This window comes from Cnephaeus nilssonii (assembly GCF_951640355.1).
Source record: "Cnephaeus nilssonii genome assembly, chromosome: 14".
In the NCBI taxonomy this organism is placed as follows: Eukaryota; Metazoa; Chordata; class Mammalia; order Chiroptera; family Vespertilionidae; genus Cnephaeus; species Cnephaeus nilssonii.
Window position 1 is genome coordinate 61457746 of NC_137085.1, and position 19121 is coordinate 61476866.

The 19121-nt window shown below is 38.4% G+C and overlaps 1 protein-coding gene across 2 annotated transcripts in view; it reads left to right on the top strand.

Annotated features, from left to right (window-relative positions):
• Window positions 1-19121, top strand: part of FOCAD (focadhesin) — a 288209-nt gene that overhangs the window by 65068 nt on the left and 204020 nt on the right. For both annotated transcript variants that reach the window (XM_079789743.1, XM_079789744.1), the window contains 3 exons: window positions 9026-9127; window positions 14052-14256; window positions 17414-17620. In XM_079789743.1, the coding sequence (XP_079645869.1) occupies window positions 9026-9127; window positions 14052-14256; window positions 17414-17620 (514 nt within the window). The remainder of the gene's footprint in view (window positions 1-9025; window positions 9128-14051; window positions 14257-17413; window positions 17621-19121) is intronic.

A 19121-nucleotide genomic window follows, 5' to 3' on the forward strand; every position in this document is an offset into this window, starting at 1 on the left:
ATCACATGTTACCTTTAGTTGTCATATCTTTTTAGTTTTTTTTTTTACTCCATTTGAGGATATGTTTATTGATTTTACTTTTTTTTTTAGGGAGGGGGATGTGAGGGGGGAGGGGTATGAGAGGGGGAAGGAGGGAGAGATGAAGATGTGATGTGAGAGAGGGATATTGACCCATTGCCTGCTACATGCATTCCAGTGATCAAACCTATAACCTAGGTATATTCCTTGACCATGAATCAATGACATTTCAACAAACTGTGCCACCCTCCAGGTCTCTATTTAATCTTTTAAAATCTAGAACTGTTTCTCATCCTCTTTTGTGACATTGACAATTTTGAATACCATAAAAGTGATGCTTCTCAGGATATTACATCTGCAGGCACTGAGGTCCATCTCGCCCTCACTGGTGATTTTAATTTTGATCACCCATTCAAGGTGATATCTGGTTTCTCTACTGTATAGTTATCATTCTCCTCTTGTAACTAATTAATCTGTGAGGCACTTTGAGACCATATCCTGGTTCTCATTAAGCTCACAAGCCCCCCAACCAATTTTCTCTGTGATGATTTCACTGTGATGATTTCCCAACTCCACCAGTCCCTTCACACTTAATGGTGACAGTGGAGCTAGAGATAAACTTTAGGAGTAGAAATGATAGGGATCCCTGGAAATCCACGTAATGTGTAGATTCTAAAGCTCTACCTTTGTAGATTCTCATTTACAAATCTCGGGCGGGAGCCAGTGTGAGTACCTAAAATTTGTATAGTTTTTAAAAGTCCCAAGGGATTGTGATGTGGAATTAGGCTTGAGAATCACTGGACAAATCGTTCATATACCAGTTAATGCCATGAAATTTTATAATTACATTAGAAAAAGACCCGTAACTTTCTTTCCTGCCACATCTTCATCTTTAAAATGAACATAATTAAGCTCTCAAAATGGATATTGAGGTAATAAATGAGATTCTGATTTGAATTTATTTTCTTTATAAGAGAAATCCAAGTTATGATGATGTATACTTCACATGCTACATATGATTTTTTTAATCAAGAAGTTAACCAAATTTAAAACAGTATGTGTCTGAGTTTGAAATATTTTTAATGTCTTTTTTATTGAGATATAATTTAATATACCATAAAATTCATCCTTTTAAAGTGCTCAGTTCAATGGTTTTTATTATATCCACAAAGTTGTTTAACTATTAATTGCTATCTGATTCCAGAATATTTCACCACCCCCCCAAAGAAGCACCATGCCCATTAGCAGTCAGTCATTCCCAATACTGCATAATCTCAGCCCCTAGAAAACATTACTTTTATCTGTGAGTTTGTCTGTTCCAGACATTTCATATAAATAGAATCATATAATATGTGGCCTTTAATGGCTGGTTTCTTCCACTTAGCATAATCTTCAAGGGTTATCTGTGTTGTAGCATGATTAGTACTTGATTCTTTTTTATGGTTAAATAATACATTGCATGGATTACCACATTTTATTTATTCTGCAATATTTTTGCATGTCTACCAATGAATTTTTAGTGTTTTGCCTTTTACATTTATTTCTGAAGGCAAACTACTTTTTATAAGTTACTGAAAAGAAACCTCTTAATCTTTAAGAATAGTTATTGTTTTTCATTTCTATGCAGATTTCCTTATTATAGTTACTATCTTAATGAGGTTTCTTAGAGTCTTGCAGCTCTAAAATATCAACTATCAGCTATTATTATATGGTTTTGTTGTCAAGGTAAGCATTTTGCTTTTCGGGCAGTGATAATTTCAATAATTGAATATATTATCTAAAGGGATCCCCTGAGATGTAGATGTTTGGTTTTATTTAGCATAAAGTAAGCATGACACTATCATTTAATCATTTGTACTATGTAATCAAGCTTCCATAAGGGATTAGAGCCAGTAGAATACATTAATATATTTTATTTTGCTGAAATTACAGAAACTTTAATACTTAAGGAACCATGGTCTCTGGGCAGAACACATCGTATATAACTTACTATTTTTTTTAGGGGAAATGATGCTTGCTTTATAGTTTTTTTGGAAGTGTTTAACAAGTGAATTGCAGCTGTTACCTTAGATATGCTTAGTTTTAATTCACAGATACATTTTTTTGGAGGTGGGTTAGGACCTTCCTTGATAATCTCACAAAACTTTGGTATTTTTCCCTAGAAAATGTACATGCATGTATGTACTTAAAATTTTGCATATAATTCAGAGGGTTTGTGAATTCTTGTTTTACTGGAGGAGTGAACATCTTTCTAGAAAAATCGGGAACAAGAGAATGGGTAAGAAGGGAGTATCGGTGTTCCTGAAAAAGCCCAGCAGAATTAAGAATAGGGAGGAAGCTAGGACAGTAAGTGGGGAGGTATAGCAGTAATCCTTTCCAAGGGCCGTCTGCCTCTTTGCAGTTTGATTCTTTCTTTTGAACTGCATGTCTGCTTATGTTTTTATTTACTCTTTTCTTTTCTCTTTCCCACCCTGGGGAGTCGTTGTTCACAGTTTATGATTCTAATTATCTGGGGTTTATACCTGGGATTTAGAATCAGACCTAAAGAATAAGCTGTACACATTGTACAATCTTCTAGTTAGTAATTGCCACTAGAAAACACTTTATACGTTCTTCTAAATGTGGATTTTTTAATTTAAAATTAGTATGGTAATTTGCTGATAAATGTCTTTAAGACCATAAGATGTTATAATGTTTGCCTTATTAGCCTATTTATCTTACCTCTAGTTTATTTTTATTTTTGGCAATCCTGGCATGTAATTTAATAATATAATCTTTGGATCCCTAACTCAATGTTTGTATGTTTCTCTCCAGCCATCACCTGCATCTAAAATAGTGCCACACTTGTGACACTAGCGGACACCTTTGCATTAAATCCCTGCCTCTATACAGATGGTGTAGCACAGAATCTCACACTTGAAACCTATATAATTTTATTAACCAATGCCACTGCAATAAATTTAAACAAATCCCTGCCTCTCAAAATAGGGATCCTGTCAAAGATGGTGTGAGGGTGGAATCATTGTAATATGAAGTATATATATTTATCAAAGAAATGTTATAGTCTCCCTATTTGCCTTATCGATCAAAAAAATTTGTCAAATGTCAAAATTAAAATATGTTTTGCTCCAAGTCTTCCTTTTTCTGGGAGCTTGTGTGGACAGGATAAAATGCTTTCATCCTAAAACACTATAGGATATACAGTATAACGAGTCACTATTATTTAATTTTCTGTTTTATAGTAATAATCATTTTGGAATTTTCACAATAATTTTTAGTATTCATTTTTTAAACTTAAAATCTGCAGAGCTATTTTTTTTTAAAAAAATCTCTTGTTGGCTTCTAACTAGTGCTTTCGAATAAAAATTCAGAGCAGGTAGAGAAATGCTTTTAAAATGCATGTTTGATGTAGTAAGCGCTGCGCTGCGCTTCTGAAAGCGCCAGGGTCACAGCTGCGCACATGGAAATGCCCGTGACTGCAGCCATTGTCTCCTCGCGCAGAAAAGGCTATCTCTGTCTATCGCTGAATTTATGATGTAAATCAAATCCCGGCTTTCCTCCATTCAGAGATGGAGCAGAAAGGTCGAGGTGACCTAAAGGTTACAAATAACTTTTTGACTTGCCTTCCACAAGACTAATTTTTCTTTTACTCCTCTTTTCTGTTAGGATCGATGTACTTACGCTTGGAAAGATGAATCTAGTTACATGCCTTAGTTTACCATTGCCTCTGCGCTGGTCTAGTGAAACCAGGAATTGATCCTGCCTTCCTCCCCCAACTCCGTTCTGTTAAGATGCACGTCTTGATGTGTGTTGTTGAAAATATTTTGAAGTATTAGGTACCAAATTCTGCCTGCTTCTTGTGCTTTTCCCCTCTGAGCTCCTGGACTATGAAACAATGTACCAGCAGGACTATGATAACTTGGTTTTTAATGATCCAGTCAAAGAGTTTAAAAAGGCTCTTTGGGGGAAGTGTGTGTGTGTGTGTGTGTGTAACATTTATATGTGCCTTTGGCCCTGAAAGGGAAACATAAAAAAACATAAGACATAGACCCGGCTTTCAAGCTGTTTATGCTCTAGTTTAAGATACAAACCTACCTGCATGACAATCTAATCGTACCCCATTTGTGGAGTATTCTGTGTGCTAGGTACTATGGTAAGTACTTTATTTCAAATAGCAATTAAAAACATTTACAAATTATGAAATAGGGAAGTGCCGAAGAACGTGCAACACATCGGTTGCTCTATGGTAGGAAAAACCCCCACAACAATGCACAGTGAGGGAGAGATTAGAGGCACTAAAGGCCAATGAAGGGTGACCTGGTTGCCTGGATTGTATTGATTTCGATCTTTAGAAACAATGTCTTTCTCTTTTTTAAAAAAGCAGAATCTATTGGATGTCTCAAGAGTTAGAAAATTCTGATTTAAACATTTCTGTGGGCTCATTCTGGACACAGCACTTCTCTCTGAAATAAAAAATAGAAGCTGATGAGATAAAAATAGGAGACCTCTTTTTTTTGAGGTCTCAGATTTTAATAGACATTGTTCTTAGAGCCATTTAAGCTTGGCGTAGAATTATTAGTAGCTGAGAGCCATCGTCACCGCTCCTGCTTTCACAGGGTTTGGTTCCCCCTCTTCTGAGCAGTGTGAGGTCAGGGCTTCAATGGGTGGCCTGGGTGATGTAACTTTAGCATCAGAAGGTACTTACTGGTAGTCTGATTTCCTCATCTTACAGATAAACAAACTGCCCAAGGAAGGTTACTTCTCTTGCCTGAGATCACACGATTTGTTGCAGAGCCAGAATGTAAATTTGGATATTGACTCTTAATTCAATGCTTTCCCTCTATTATTTCACCTCACCTCTCCACTTCTAGTTGTTGTTGGTGGTGTTTTTTTTTTTTTTCTTTTCTTTTCTGAGATATGGGAGTGGCAGTATAACAGTAAATACTTTTGATGATACGATGTAGGCACTGCTTATATAAATAACAATGATGATGACCGTGCCCCACATTTGTGTTTGTTTTTCAAAACTTGTAAAACAGTGGCAGACAATAAGCTATACAAGTGATGAGGTTGATTGTATGGCCAACCCATCTATCATTTTGAATGAAGTATTGTAGTCAACTTACTCTATAACTTGAATAGCAGGTTTGGGAATAATTGAAGTTTTAAGGCATAACCCAGGTTTTGTTTTGGTGTTCTTTTGTACCACATTATTTCTTTTGTGATCAACCATGCTTCTAATAAAGAGCAAAGTTGACTTGTTTAAATTGTGGATCCTTCACGTACCTTGACCTTTCTCAGTTATATGTTCTTGAAGGAAATAAAATGGCTAACAAGCACTGAGTGAGAGGAAGAAAGAAAACTCTTGAATAACCCATAAATTTAATAATCAGTCCTTGAATACATCAAGAGTGAACTATACTTAGCCTTATGACATTCTAAATGCTCAAATTATAATATTTTAAATAGGAAAATAACTATTTTCTGTCATATCCAAATTAGTATGTACATTATTTAATGCTGCTTTATTTATTTTGGAAAATGATTCTATATTTTGCAAAGGCATAATTTTAGTTGTTTTCCATTTTAATTTCTCTCACACACCTACTGTTAATATTTGACTATATTTTTATAAGAAACTTACAATTTCGAGCATTATTGATTGATTGCTTTTGGTTCAGTGTGAAAAAGGGTGCAGATGAAATCATAGTTTTTTGTGTTTTTTTTTCAATAACTCAGGCTGGTACGATGTTCTGATCGGCTCTGTGCCTCTCATAGTGCTTGTCATTTTACCTAGTGAAGTGGTTCGTACCCAGGGGCAGTTTTGCCCCCCTGATGACATTTGGTATGTCTGGGGACATTTGATCGTCATCACTAGGGTGAATGCTATTAGCTTCCAGAGGGGAGGGGCCAGGAATGCTGCTAAACATATACTTTATTCGACAACCCCCATAACAGAGAATTGTCTGACCCACATGTCAGTACTGCCAAGATTGAGAAACCCTTACATATGGCAGTTGCACGATAAAATATACTGATTTGGAAAATGCATCCATTCTATTACTTAAGCATAAGGCCTCATTTATTTTATATGTGCATTTACATCCCAATTTATCTTTGCTTCATTATGCTTAACATATTAAAACAAAGTTTTTGCAATTATGATTAATTTAGGTTTGTTGTACCCCGTTAAAATAGTATAATATTAGTAATCAAATGTTAACAGGAAGATTCATTGTTCTTATTTTGGACTTTACTTCTCCCTTAAGGTTTTCAGTTTCTTGGAATCAATATTGTATATTTCCTACCATATTTCTACTTAGATCTGACATGATCATTTCTGTGAAAAAGTTAATTATCCAGATGTCAAAATTAATAATTAATCTGAGAATCCTTATCCTACTATATTCTATTCAATCTTATCTTCAGAGTTCAAGTCTGAGATACTAAGTAGAATTTGCAGAATTCAGCAGCTAGCAAAGCTGGACTCGGGCTTCAAGCAGCAAAGCTAGAGCTGCTAGACGGTGGTTCTCACAACCCCAGTGAAGTAGAAGCTGAGTTACAGCAGAGTGTTCTGCCACGTGTGCATCATTTCTCATCCGACTTTAAAGTCACCTGTCTCTTATTCCTGTTGGCCTGATTTAATTTGGGCAAAAACTAACTTTTCAAAAGGAGATGGATCCTTAACATTTTTAGGGGTTGAGGAGTGAGAAGAGGTAACGAATGAATTGGAAGAGTATTATTAAAAACACTTCAGTGCTTTATAATCGCCCAAAAACTATGTGGTGACTTGTTGGATTTTCTTTTTAAATAGTTATAAATGCCCCCACTAACTGGAGGGTTAGTGGTGGTTATATCTGATGCTCCTCATTTCGGTATGGTGCTTGTCAGAAGGAAAACCCATAGATAAAATAATGGCAGTTGCTGTTCTGATCTTTTTACTGATGTTTACTTGAACATGACCTATTGAACTCTTAATCTAAGAAGTTTGGGCAATGATGCGTACCTGAGACGCTTTTAGGATTTGTTACATTTGTTAATATCTGTGACAACCGTAGTAGAAGCAAGTTCTAGGTAGGTTTAACTGCCAAAGAGTTTGGAGTTTGGAAAAGTGATTTTTATATGATTTGAGTTTTGGCATAAAAATAATTGCTTTGAGTGATCCCTTATAATGGCAGTAACCTGATCAGTCAGAAATAGCCTGTGCATTAGCAAAACCTGCAGCCAGCCAGTGAAGTTAGTGCGTGATAGATTAGGTGCGGTTGAGGAGAAGAGAGAGAGATGGCGTTATAATACCCAGAAACTGTGTAGTAGTGTCAGAGAGGTGTTTAAGGTGAGTGTTTCAATGTGATGGAAGTGACATACTTTCCTGTTTAAGAGAAAACAAAAATCAGAAAACTTTCTAACCTAACAACCTCCCTCTTCTGTGGTGGTTCACTTGGCAGTGGTTATCAACCCTGGCAACACAAGAGAATTGCTAGAAGGGTTTTTAACAATGGCTGGTGCCTGGGCTCCACGCCTAGCAACCTCAGTCTAATGGAGACCTAGACATTGGTGTTTTTTAAAGAGCTCCACAGATGAACCTGGCTTGCAGACCAGGGTTAAGAACCACTGCTTGATGGCAGTGCATCAGAACTGTCTGGAGGGCTATCAGGTCTGGGCTGGAGCTGAGAATTATTTACATTTCTGATAAGTTCCCAGGTGATACTGATATTGCTGGTAAGGTGATCACACATTCTTAAATCATTTCGGTAACTAGTCTGCCCCTCCCTTCCTTCCTTCCTTCTTTCCATCCTTTCTTCCATTGTTTTTTTTAAAGATGGATACTTCTGTATTTTTGAACTTTTGAATTTATAATGACTTTTACATTTTTTGTTGTTGTTAATCTTCACTAAGGACATTTTTTCATTGATTTTTAGAGAGAGTAGAAGGGAGGGAGGGAGGGGGAGAGAGAGATAAAGAGAGAGGAAGAGAGAGAGAAACATGTGAGAGAAGCACACCAATTGGTTGCCTCCTACACACACCCCAACTGGGCTGGAGATCAAACCTGCAACCTAGGTCTGTGCCCTAGACCAGGAATCAAACCCAAGATCCTTTGGTGTTTGGGCCGATGCTCTAATCACTGAGCAACACTGGCCAGGACAGCATTTACATTTTACTTAAAACAAATTTTGGGGGGAAAGAAGCCACATCCATATTAACTAAAATGTGGTGTAATGCTTCATAGTTAAAAAATATAATAAATTTACAGTTTCTAGTAGACTTTTTGAACTATTTAAAATAACTTATTTGTGCTTTTTTTTCTTAAGAATATTTCAGATTTTATAATAAATATGTGTATGTATGTGTGTGAATATATATATATATATATATTTACATTTATATTTCTAGGTATCTTCATGCACATAGCCCAAATAAAAAGATTTATCCTCATTCAAGAGAAATTTCCAACATTTTCAGTTTAAACAGTTTGTTGTTTGCGATGGGAGAAGTATTTTCTTCTTCTTCTTAAATATACTGGGGGAACGCAGAGCCATGCACTGAGAGGAATGGTGGGGGGAGGGGGAACGGAGAAGGAGATCCAGTGCTTAGGAGTTGGGGCAATGTTAGAGAAAATGGAACCTTCCAGGTATGGAAAGAGAACAGCAGGAGGGGAGGCATGACTTTCAGGAGTGAAGGCATCAGGGATGGAGAGGAGACAGCTGCTGGATCAGGAGCTTGGTCGGTCAGAGAGCTGTTAAGTGGCAGAGAGTCTGTTCTCAGATTCGGGTCTCTCAGACTCTCCGGGTTCATTCTCTTTTCTGCAAAACAGCTTAAAGGAAAAAATATGTCAGTTCTAATGAGCCAACTGTGCAACAATGCAGCAAATGAGAGTTTGTGGCAGTTATGAATTCTGCAAAAAATCTCTAGATGGCATTGGCTTTTTTTCCTTTTCTGCTATATTTGGATATTGAGAATGTGTAGTCCTGAAATGACAGTTTCCAATGTGACTTCCTGTGTTTTTCAGAAATCATCCTCAGCCTTTGATCACTGTGCTTGAGCACAGACCTGATTGCTGGCCCGTGCTTTTGCAGCAGCTGACAGCTTTTTTCCAGCAATGCCCTGAAAGGTAATGTAAAGTGAAATAAGCGAGGGCGATGGAGTGGCGTATGCTAATTTTAGAACTTGGCTTTTTCTTTTTTTAAGCTGCTTTCACTACAGTGTCTTCTCCTGAAGAAAAGTCTTTGAGCATATGTAGTTTAATATTTTTAAGAGTAAAACAAAAACCTCCCATATTTCTTTTTTCTTTAAAATATATATTTTATTGATTTTTTACAAAGAGGAAGGGAGAGGGATAGAGAACTAGAAACATCGATGAGAGAGGAACATCCATCAGCTGCCTCTCCTGCACACCTCCCACTGGGGATGTGCCCACAACCAAGGTATATGCCCTTGACCGGAATCGAACCCGGGACCTTTCAGTCCCAGGCCAATGCTCTATCCACTGAGCCAAACCAGCTAGGGCCTCCCATGTTTCTTGATTGTTCAGATATAAATATGAGAACAGCTGTTATTAAAGAAGTTAGGCAGTTGGTTATTTAGGAAAGTTGATTAGAAATATTCAGTAAACTACTACAACTTTTAAAATTTTTTAATGATAAATCATTTTTTTAAAAAGTTTTTATTGATTTCATAGAAGAAGGGAAAGGGAGAGGGAGATAGAAACATCAATGATGAGAGAGAATCATTGATCAGCTGCCTCCTACATGCCCCCTACTGTGATCAAGCCCTGACAGAATAGAACTGGTTCATAGATGGGCACTCTATCACTGAGCCACACTGGCTGGGCTAATAATAAATTATTTTAATAGTTGTGTTAAACAATTAATATAAAGCAAAATAACATAAGTCAATTACTTTTTCCTAGCAATAATATAAAATAGGGCATAAAGCTTTGATACTCCATACATAATACATTTAGAAGATATAACATATATGTATTATTTTATATATACTATATATTATATATATATTACAGTGTGTCTGCCAAAATGTATACACACTTCAACAGCTGATAGCTCAATTTTGAAAATGAAATGTATTTTAGTAAACGCTGCCTTTATAATTACTCAAAGTGTGTATATACCGTTTTTTGGGGGGACACCCTACATATGTATATTTTTTAATCCTCACACAAGGACATGCTTTTATTGATTTTTAGAGAAAGGGAGCGGGGAGGGGGAGAGAGAGAAACATAGATGTGAGAGTGAAACATTGATCAGTTGCCTCTCACATGTGCCCCAACCAGGGATTGAACCACAACCTCGGTATGTGCCCTGACTGGGAATCAGACCCAGGACCTTTCCATGTATGGCGTGGTGCCTCAACCAACTGAGCCACCAGCCAGGGTGGGGCATTATTTTATAACTAAGTTCTGCATTCATTTATACTAGTAGAAGGCCTTGTGATGTTAAAAACTTCACCTTCATGGAACTGAGAAGTGCATAAATTGACATTGATGTCGTGGACCCTAGACCAGGATACTTTAGTCTAACTTACTTTCCGGCTGAGGGAGCTGAGGAATATTAAATGACTTGCTCAGGTCACATGGCAGGTTAATGGTGGCGTTGGGCTGGAAGCCTCAGCTTTTGACTCTCATTTCAGGCCTTTCCTCGCCCCTTCTCCCTTCGTGGTAAACAGAAAGATTAAAGACGTATATGTAGATATACTTGATTACATTTTTAAACATTCTTAATCACTTTGGGATTTCAGATTATGTTTTATTATTTCCCTTTTCTCCTTAAGCCCTGGTAATTTCATACATATGTACTGAAGTGATAGTTAATCATTAGATACCACTTCGGTAATGCAATATATAAAATCGGGACGGATTAAGCCAAGGGGAGTTTTAAATGCATATAGCATGTTGTCCTTAAGAAAGTTCAACATTATGCTCCTGCTGTCAAATAATAACAGCATCTTGGAAATATATTTTTGTATATGAACCTTGCATTTCACCTTCAACATCTCAAAGTGGGAGAAAACTGATAAGCTATTCGTGGATGTTCTTAACACCTGGAGAGTATTTATTCTGTGGGGAACACATTATTAGAGAGAAATGGGGAGACAATGTTTCTTAAATCTCTTTTCTGGAAACCTGTGCTTCGTAGTCTAACTCATAATACATCATCTGCTTGCTTGATCTACGAAGCTGTTTTTAGTTTCCTAAAGTGGATGGTTTGATAAAGAAATATGTTTCAGTAATAATTATTAACTAAAAAAAGTCCTTTTGTGGTGTGTTTTTTTTTTTTTTTTTGTAGATTGTATAAGTATTTTTACTCTTGAGGAAAAAAAATTAACCTCCAGACTGTGAGTTCCATTAGAGCAAGCATCTAATCTGTTTTTGTTTCTAGCACATAGAAGAGTGAATGGTATGGTATTCAGTACATTTTGCAAAGCGAATAAATAAATGAATAAATTAATTAAATCTTATCAATTTGATAACTTAAGATTATTGTTAATGATGTTTTGAAATCACATTGCTGTGGAATGTATGTTATAAAGTTACATTGTCAATCATAATTCAAATAGTATTTCCTTCATGCAACATACCTTTCTTTTAGCAATTTTCACTTTCTATACTCAAGTTCAGGAACAAAGCTGATTGCCCATATTAGATTCTATGCTTCTTAAGAATAGATAATGCCTGGTTTATCTTTGTATATAATACTTTTTTATGTATAATAAATATGAAAGACATTAAAATTTGAATTGGTATATGCAAATTGTAAAACTACTCTAAATTTAGTGTAACTGAATCAGTTAATTTAGTGATTGACTGAGATCTCTTTGAAGGCCTACTGTGTACAGTTATTGGTTATACAGAAGTACACAGAAATCCATGGTCCATGCCCTCATTTGGCTTATAGTCTGGCAAGGGATAAAGATATTGAATTACAACGGCAATAAAGTCATTGTCCTTTGGAAGTATAGAATAAGGCTCCGACCCAGGATAGGTGTCAGGGAAGGCCCTCAGGAAGTCATTTTAAAGGAGAGAACTGAGAGACGATAGAAATTAGGCAGAGGAAGGAGCAGGAAAGGGAGAAAGGGGACAGAATTAGAGGCAGAGGGAATAACAAGGGAGAAAGAAGCCTGGATGACTAGAGGGGAGACTCAGTGGAGAGTGGAGAAGAGCCAGAAAGGAGGCCGGAAAGATAAGCAGAGGCAAAATGATGGAGGGTTTGTGAATGGGACTAAATATTTTAAGGGTAAACTCTTTCAAGCTATTTAATGGCATGATGAAATTTTACATTTGAAAGGTCATTTTGGCATTTTAGTAACTTTGGACTTGGAGTTACTGGGATATACACCGAGTGGCCAGATGATTATGATCTCTGAACGCATAATAATCTGGCCACTCAGTGTGTTTGTATCTCAAATGGGTACCAAAAGTATTCTAGACTTTTGCTGGAGATCAACCACCTATCTGCCCTGAGCTTTCTATCAGCCAGTGCAAGGGGAAAACTGATCAAGTGCATGATTTATAGTATCTTTGATATCAAATAAATGAGGTACTCAAGAGAAGTACACCGAGTGGCCAGATTATTATGCGTTCAGAGATCATAATAATCTGGCCACTCAGTGTATATTGAAATCTAAAGATACAATAGATTGGTAATGTTTGCCTTCCTCCTCTGCATAGGAATAGCTTACGAGGAGGGACTTGGCAGGTCACTTCACCTCTTTCTGCCTCAGTTTCTGCATAATTGGGATATAATATATTTTTTATTTTATAAGTTTGTAGTGAGGATCAAATCACCTTAAAGGCATAAGGTGCAGTTAGTTGCACACCCTGTTCACAAGTAAATATTAACTTATAATCTTCCTGTGTTGTCTTTGTGGCTTTGTTTTATATAGAACCTCATGTACAGAGTGTTTCTGAAAATGCATGCCTGGGTTATATTCCTGGAAAATGGGTCTTGACATCTATAATTCTTGAAAGGTTCTCATGATTCTGCTGTTCACCAAAGACAGATGCTGGAGATGTAATGTGAGATACAGTTGCTGTTCTAGTGTGAAATGCAGATGCTATTCTAGGGTGAGATGTACTAGGTAGATGCTGTTCTAGGGTGAGATGTACTAGGTAGATGCTATTCTAGGGTGAGATGTACTAGGTAGATGCTGTTCTAGGGTGAGATGTACTAGGTAGATGCTGTTCTAGGGTGAGATGTACTAGGTAGATGCTGTTCTAGGGTGAGATGTACTAGGTAGATGCTGTTCTAGGGTGAGTTGTACTAGGTAGATGCTGTTCTAGGGTGAGATGTACTAGGTAGATGCTGTTCTAGGGTGAGATGTACTAGGTAGATGCTGTTCTAGGGTGAGATGTACTAGGTAGATGCTGTTCTAGGGTGAGTTGTACTAGGTAGATGCTGTTCTAGGGTGAGATGTACTAGGTAGATGCTGTTCTAGGGTGAGATGTACTAGGTAGATGCTGTTCTAGGGTGAGATGTACTAGGTAGATGCTGTTCTAGGGTGAGATGTACTAGGTAGATGCTGTTCTAGGGTGAGATGTACTAGGTAGATGCTGTTCTAGGGTGAGATGTACTAGGTAGATGCTGTTCTAGGGTGAGATGTACTAGGTAGATGCTGTTCTAGGGTGAGATGTACTAGGTAGATGCTGTTCTAGGGTGAGATGTACTAGGTAGATGCTGTTCTAGGGTGAGATGTACTAGGTAGATGCTGTTCTAGGATGAGATGTACTAGGTAGATGCTGTTCTAGGGTGAGATGTACTAGGTAGATGCTATGCTAGGGTGCAGGTAGAGACCCTTAGTCCTGGCCAGCAGGCTTATGGTCTCCGGGCGCTGTCATTTTCTCCAGCACACAAGGCACTGTTTGGTGAGGGGATAGGTAGGTCCTGGTGGAACAGAAGAATCATGAAACATAGTTAACACTTGCTAACACAGTTCATGGTAGGTGATGAGCTATTAGTTGACACTCGGACACTTGCTTGCTTGATCCTCTGTGACTGGCTTTTGTGTCACCTGATTTGCAGGTCGGAAGCTTCATGCGTCCAGATAATGGCACCATTTCTCTGGTATCTCTATTGTGAACCATCCCAGTTGCAAGAATATGCTAAACTCAGACTAGCCCTGCTGAAGGTCCTCCTTCAACCCCGGGTTCTTCGTGACGAAGAACAGCCATCGATGCTGGAGCAGCAGATCCTTCAGCTGTGTTGCGACATGGTCCCGTGTCTGCAGGTAAAGCCTTTCCTCCTGCCCTCGGAGCATCAGCACGGGCTGATTGGCACGGTCATGTGTGAAGTAGAACCCCTGTGACTTGGCAAACTCGGGCGCAGTCCTGGCTCCGGAAAAGCTTGCAGGCTTTTGGAAAGGACGAAGGAACCAAATCTAGATTTAACACTGATGATGTATACAATGTTAACTAAATTCACAGATATGTAAATCAGCACACTCCATGTTAGGATTAGTAGGAGTGAAAACTTTGCTTAAGAAAGGCTTCTCAGGAAAAAGAATATTGAGTTGAATTTCTCCTTGTGCAAGAGACTAAGCGAGTTATCAGAAAAAAAATAAGAAAGATCTCTTTGTGCAAATTGGAAAAAGGTGTATCTCGGGGCAGACAGAGCCCTGGGACCCAGGGCTGACCGGCCGAGTGCTGGCTCGGTTTCCGTTTCCACGTGTCCCCTTACGACATGTGCGAGGCCCTGACGGGTCTGGCTTTTGAGAAGCCCAGGGTCTAGTAAGGGAGTTAAACCACGTATATAAATTTTAATAATTCAAAGTGGGTGGATGAAAGATGTTTAACAGAGGTATGGATAAAATGCCTAGGGAGTTCAGGGGAGAGATAAATCTGAGCTAATGTCTCTATAACTGCAGATTAAAAAAACAACACACACACACACACCAAAAACTGCAGTTGCCAGTGTGTTGTGATTTTAATGTAGTGGTTCATTTGTCAGGCCATCCTGTCGTCCCATCATCCGGGTTTGTCCTTTTCCTAGAATCTGAGCACCGTGCTGCTTAGTGGATGGAGAGAATATTTTTCAAAGTGATCACTTGTGGTCACAGATGACCTGTTTTAAGTTGTGCTAGCAAGGAATGATGAGAGTGAATCTTGCCTTTGTGACTCAGAAATTGGCCTTTCTGTAATCAAGGCAGAGAAAAGGGAATTAACATGAATTCTCCTGTGGCTTTTCACAAGCTTTTGTTCTGTGTGGGCAATAAAGCAATGTGATGAACATCTTGAACTAGGGTACACTCTACCACACCTTGCTTGCGTTACCCTGCTCTCTGCCCTTGGATAGAGGTTTGTCTTCATCTTCATGAGCCTATATGGACAAGCCTAAATACTCATCAAAGGGAGCTCTGTGGAATATTTCTGGGAATATAAGACTTGTTAATATAGTTGAGATAGGTGAGAGAAAAAAAAGGGGGATACACCATTTGAAACAAATTGAACTAGCAACATAAACACATTTAATCACTGAACATACTGGCTTTTTTAGAATGAGGAATCTGAATGCAGCAATGTAATCCATGTTCCCACTGATTACAGGCATTTCTTATACTCTTTAAAAACTATTTTGCAAGGAAACCCTCCCTCCCTCCCTCCCTCCCTCCCCCTTCCCTCCCTCCCTCCCTCCCTCCCTCCCTCCCTCCCTCCCTCCCTCCCTCCCTTCCTCCTTCCTTTTAGCAAGTACTTCTTCTAATTTACCTGCATTTTCCTAAGATTTGACTCAGTCATAATTCTTCTCAGAAAAAAAAACAAGCTTTTTCAAAAGCCTATCTGCATCCTATGTTGTTTTTCTCTGCCTTCCTTTTCCCCCTTCCATCCTTCTCTCCTTTCCCTCTCTTCTTCCTTTCCTTCATCAACTTCATACTTCTCCATATGAAATGGTTTCCAGGCTTCACTGTCCTATGGCAGGAATTCTCTAGTTTATTGGTGCTCAGACTGTGTTACTATGAAATGTTCCTCTTAGTGCTGAATACAGTACTGAGCACCTGAATAGAATCACATTCATTAAAATTTTTTTAGAAATAGCCATGCCACTCTACTGCCCTATGATCAGATGGCGGTCAGTGGAACTCCTATTGCCTTTTCTTCTCATGCCAGTTGCCCTTCAATTTATATTTTCTTTATTGGGACTTACCTGTCTTAAACTTCACTGTTGACTTTGGTCCTAGCAGTTCTTTCTTTTTCATTGTGGCTCTTGTCATCATACATGTTACCATTGTACATGATCTATTTCACTTTAAAATTGTTCTTGTTAAGAATTGTGGTAATGATAAAGATTAGAGAGCCTTTAATGCTAACTTGCTGAGGTTGTCTTTCGAAAGCTTTTTTATTATGGAAAATTTCGGTTATGCACCAAAAAAGTGCATTCAAGGAAATGTCAGACATGAGGCTTTACTTAATTTTAAGTCCCTTCCTTTTCTTGGTGGCCTTTTGCCTCTCCCACTCTATATTTGCAAAAAAGCAAAATAATTTACTGAACCTTTTACATTTATTTTTTTATAACTTGGTATTTTGGACTATCTCCTCCCCCTTGATCTTATAATATCTTTTTTCTCGTTTGCTAGGAATGAATTTTTCTCTCTGTGTATAACTTGGGGTTATTATGGTGGTAATGACTGGTGAAAGGTACAGCTGGTCAACTGTAGGCTTTCCTGTTGATGAATTTAACAGACACAGGCTCCTGATTGAAGCAGATGGTTCATTGTTTGTAACCTAATCTCTGGGAAATGCCAGTGTGTCTGCTAGCAGGACCATATCCTTAATGCTGACTCCAGAATTATGATCAGAATAGCTGGCCTTGAATTGAATTGAGATTTTTCAAGAGCATCCAAGTCTTTCCTATCTAATCCATTAGCCTGTGGAGAAGATACCCTGCCATTTGAATATGGTCTTTCCTCATGCCTGCTGAGAGTGGAAATGATGCTCTCAGTTAAGGTGCTCTGAGCAACTACCTTGCAGATGAAAGACTTATAGTGAATTAGAATAACATGCTAGCCCTTTACTATCAGGTAATTATGTTGCAGTTTTAGAAAGGAGAGTTCATTTGGAGAACTCTGAACCAACTTTAAATTCCTTCAAGATGTTGGCACTGTCATGTAATTTGTCTTAAGAAATCTGCACTCAGAGAAGTTAGAAAAATAAATGAAAACAATTGGTGCCAGGCAGCAGTAATAAAAACAGTAGCAATTATTTTGTGTACCATAGTGACAGAAGGAAAAGGCAGAGATGTATAGTTTAATCCCATCTGAGTTGTGTACATTTCTGCCTCTCCTTAAGACTGTATAAGTTTAAGGCAAAAATATTTAACGTTTATGGTGTAGTTTAAAATTATTCTTTGGTTTGTACTTCATTGTAATGTTATATAACGACTTTTTAAAACAGACAAAGGATCTGATACAGACAACAGAAGTGATGCTGTTTATTGAGGAGGTGTATTTAAGCCTTTCGCGTCACCCTGGTTTCTGGAAAATTCAGCTTACCCAGCTGACCCTTCAGCTGCTGTGCGTCTGTGAAGTCAGCTTGAAGATAACTGGGGAATGCACATCTTTAATTCACCTTTTGGAGCGAAGTGTTGAACTGCTGAAGGAGGTAAGGATAGTAAGAAATTTTAATGAGTCAGTTATCACTTCAGTGGGTCTTATATGAAGGAGCTGGGTGGGTGCGCACTTATACTTTATCATATCAAAGGGGTGTGTTGCTCTCATATGATTAGATCATACTAATGTACAACTACTAATGTCATCATTTATTATAAAAAACGAATCACTAAATACTCTTTAGCGCATCAGTTAAGTATCTGCCACTCTGTCACTTTTCCATTTACTCATGTAGGACACAAGTAATGAACATTTATTATATGCCAGGTCCTATAGAATACATAGATGAAAAGGTGCATTCCGTGACCTCAAGGGGCTTACAGACATGGAAATAAATGATTACAATACAGTAAGGTGAATGCTTTGCTGTATTTAAAGGGCACAGTTAAGGAAAGGAGGGCATGAGTTCAGATGTGAGAAGGCTGAATACGAGTTGGCCTGGTCCACACCAGAGGCTGGAAGGCATCCGGCTGCAGGAACAGCATGTGCCCAGGCACAGAAGCATGAGAGAGCAGGCCAGCAAGGCCCGCTCAGAAAACAAGAAGGTGCTGAGTATGGTTGAAGGGCCAAGGTATAGGAGATAAGGCCCAGAGTTGAGTTCGCATTTTATCTTCTCGGTAATAGGATGCTATTGAAGACCTTTCAGCAGAGAGGTGCCCTGCTAGTTTGTGTGTGGAAGGTTATTCTGACGGTAGAGTGGAGGAGGGTTTAGAACAGGGTAGCACTTATGGGGCAGGAAATGAGGAGGGATGTCTTAGACTGCTAGGGCTGCCGTAAGAAAATATCATAGACTGGGTGGCTTAATCAACAGCATTTTTTTCTTGCAGTTCTATAGCCTAGGAAGTCCAAGATCAGGATGTTGGCTGATTTGAATCCTAGCAAGGGCTCTCTATCTTCCTGGCTTGTGGACAACTGCCGTGTCCTCACGTGGTAGAGAGCAAGGGTGAGCTCTCTATTGTTCCTTCCTGTAAGGACACAATCCTCCTGGAATAGGGCTCCGCTCTTGTGATCTGGTTTAACTTTAATTGCTTCTTTACTCAACAACTGTTGCATTGGCAGGTAGGGCTTTAGCATGTGAATTTGGGGTTAGAAGGGCACAATCCGGTTTATAGCAAGGGGCTAATTAGGGAAATGAAGATGGGAAAATAAAAATATAGGAGATGAAACCAATAGGGCTTTGTGGTGACTAGATGGTCAAGGAGAGGGTCCTTGGTAGATTTTTAGTTTTCTATTTTGGACAACTGGATAGTGTCATTCACTTTTGGAAGTGGTAGCTGATGTTAGAAGGAAATTGGCAACTTTGTTTTGAGATATGCTTGGTTTAATGTATGTATGGATCATAAACAGTTGGCTGTATGGTTTGGAAAGTCAGGATAGAAGCCTAAACTAAAGGTATAGATTTGTAGACATTTACTTTAGAGTCAGAGTTTTAAGTTTTAACTATGGGGTTGCATGACAGGGCTTGGGTTGGAACTGCAGGGACTGCTGATACT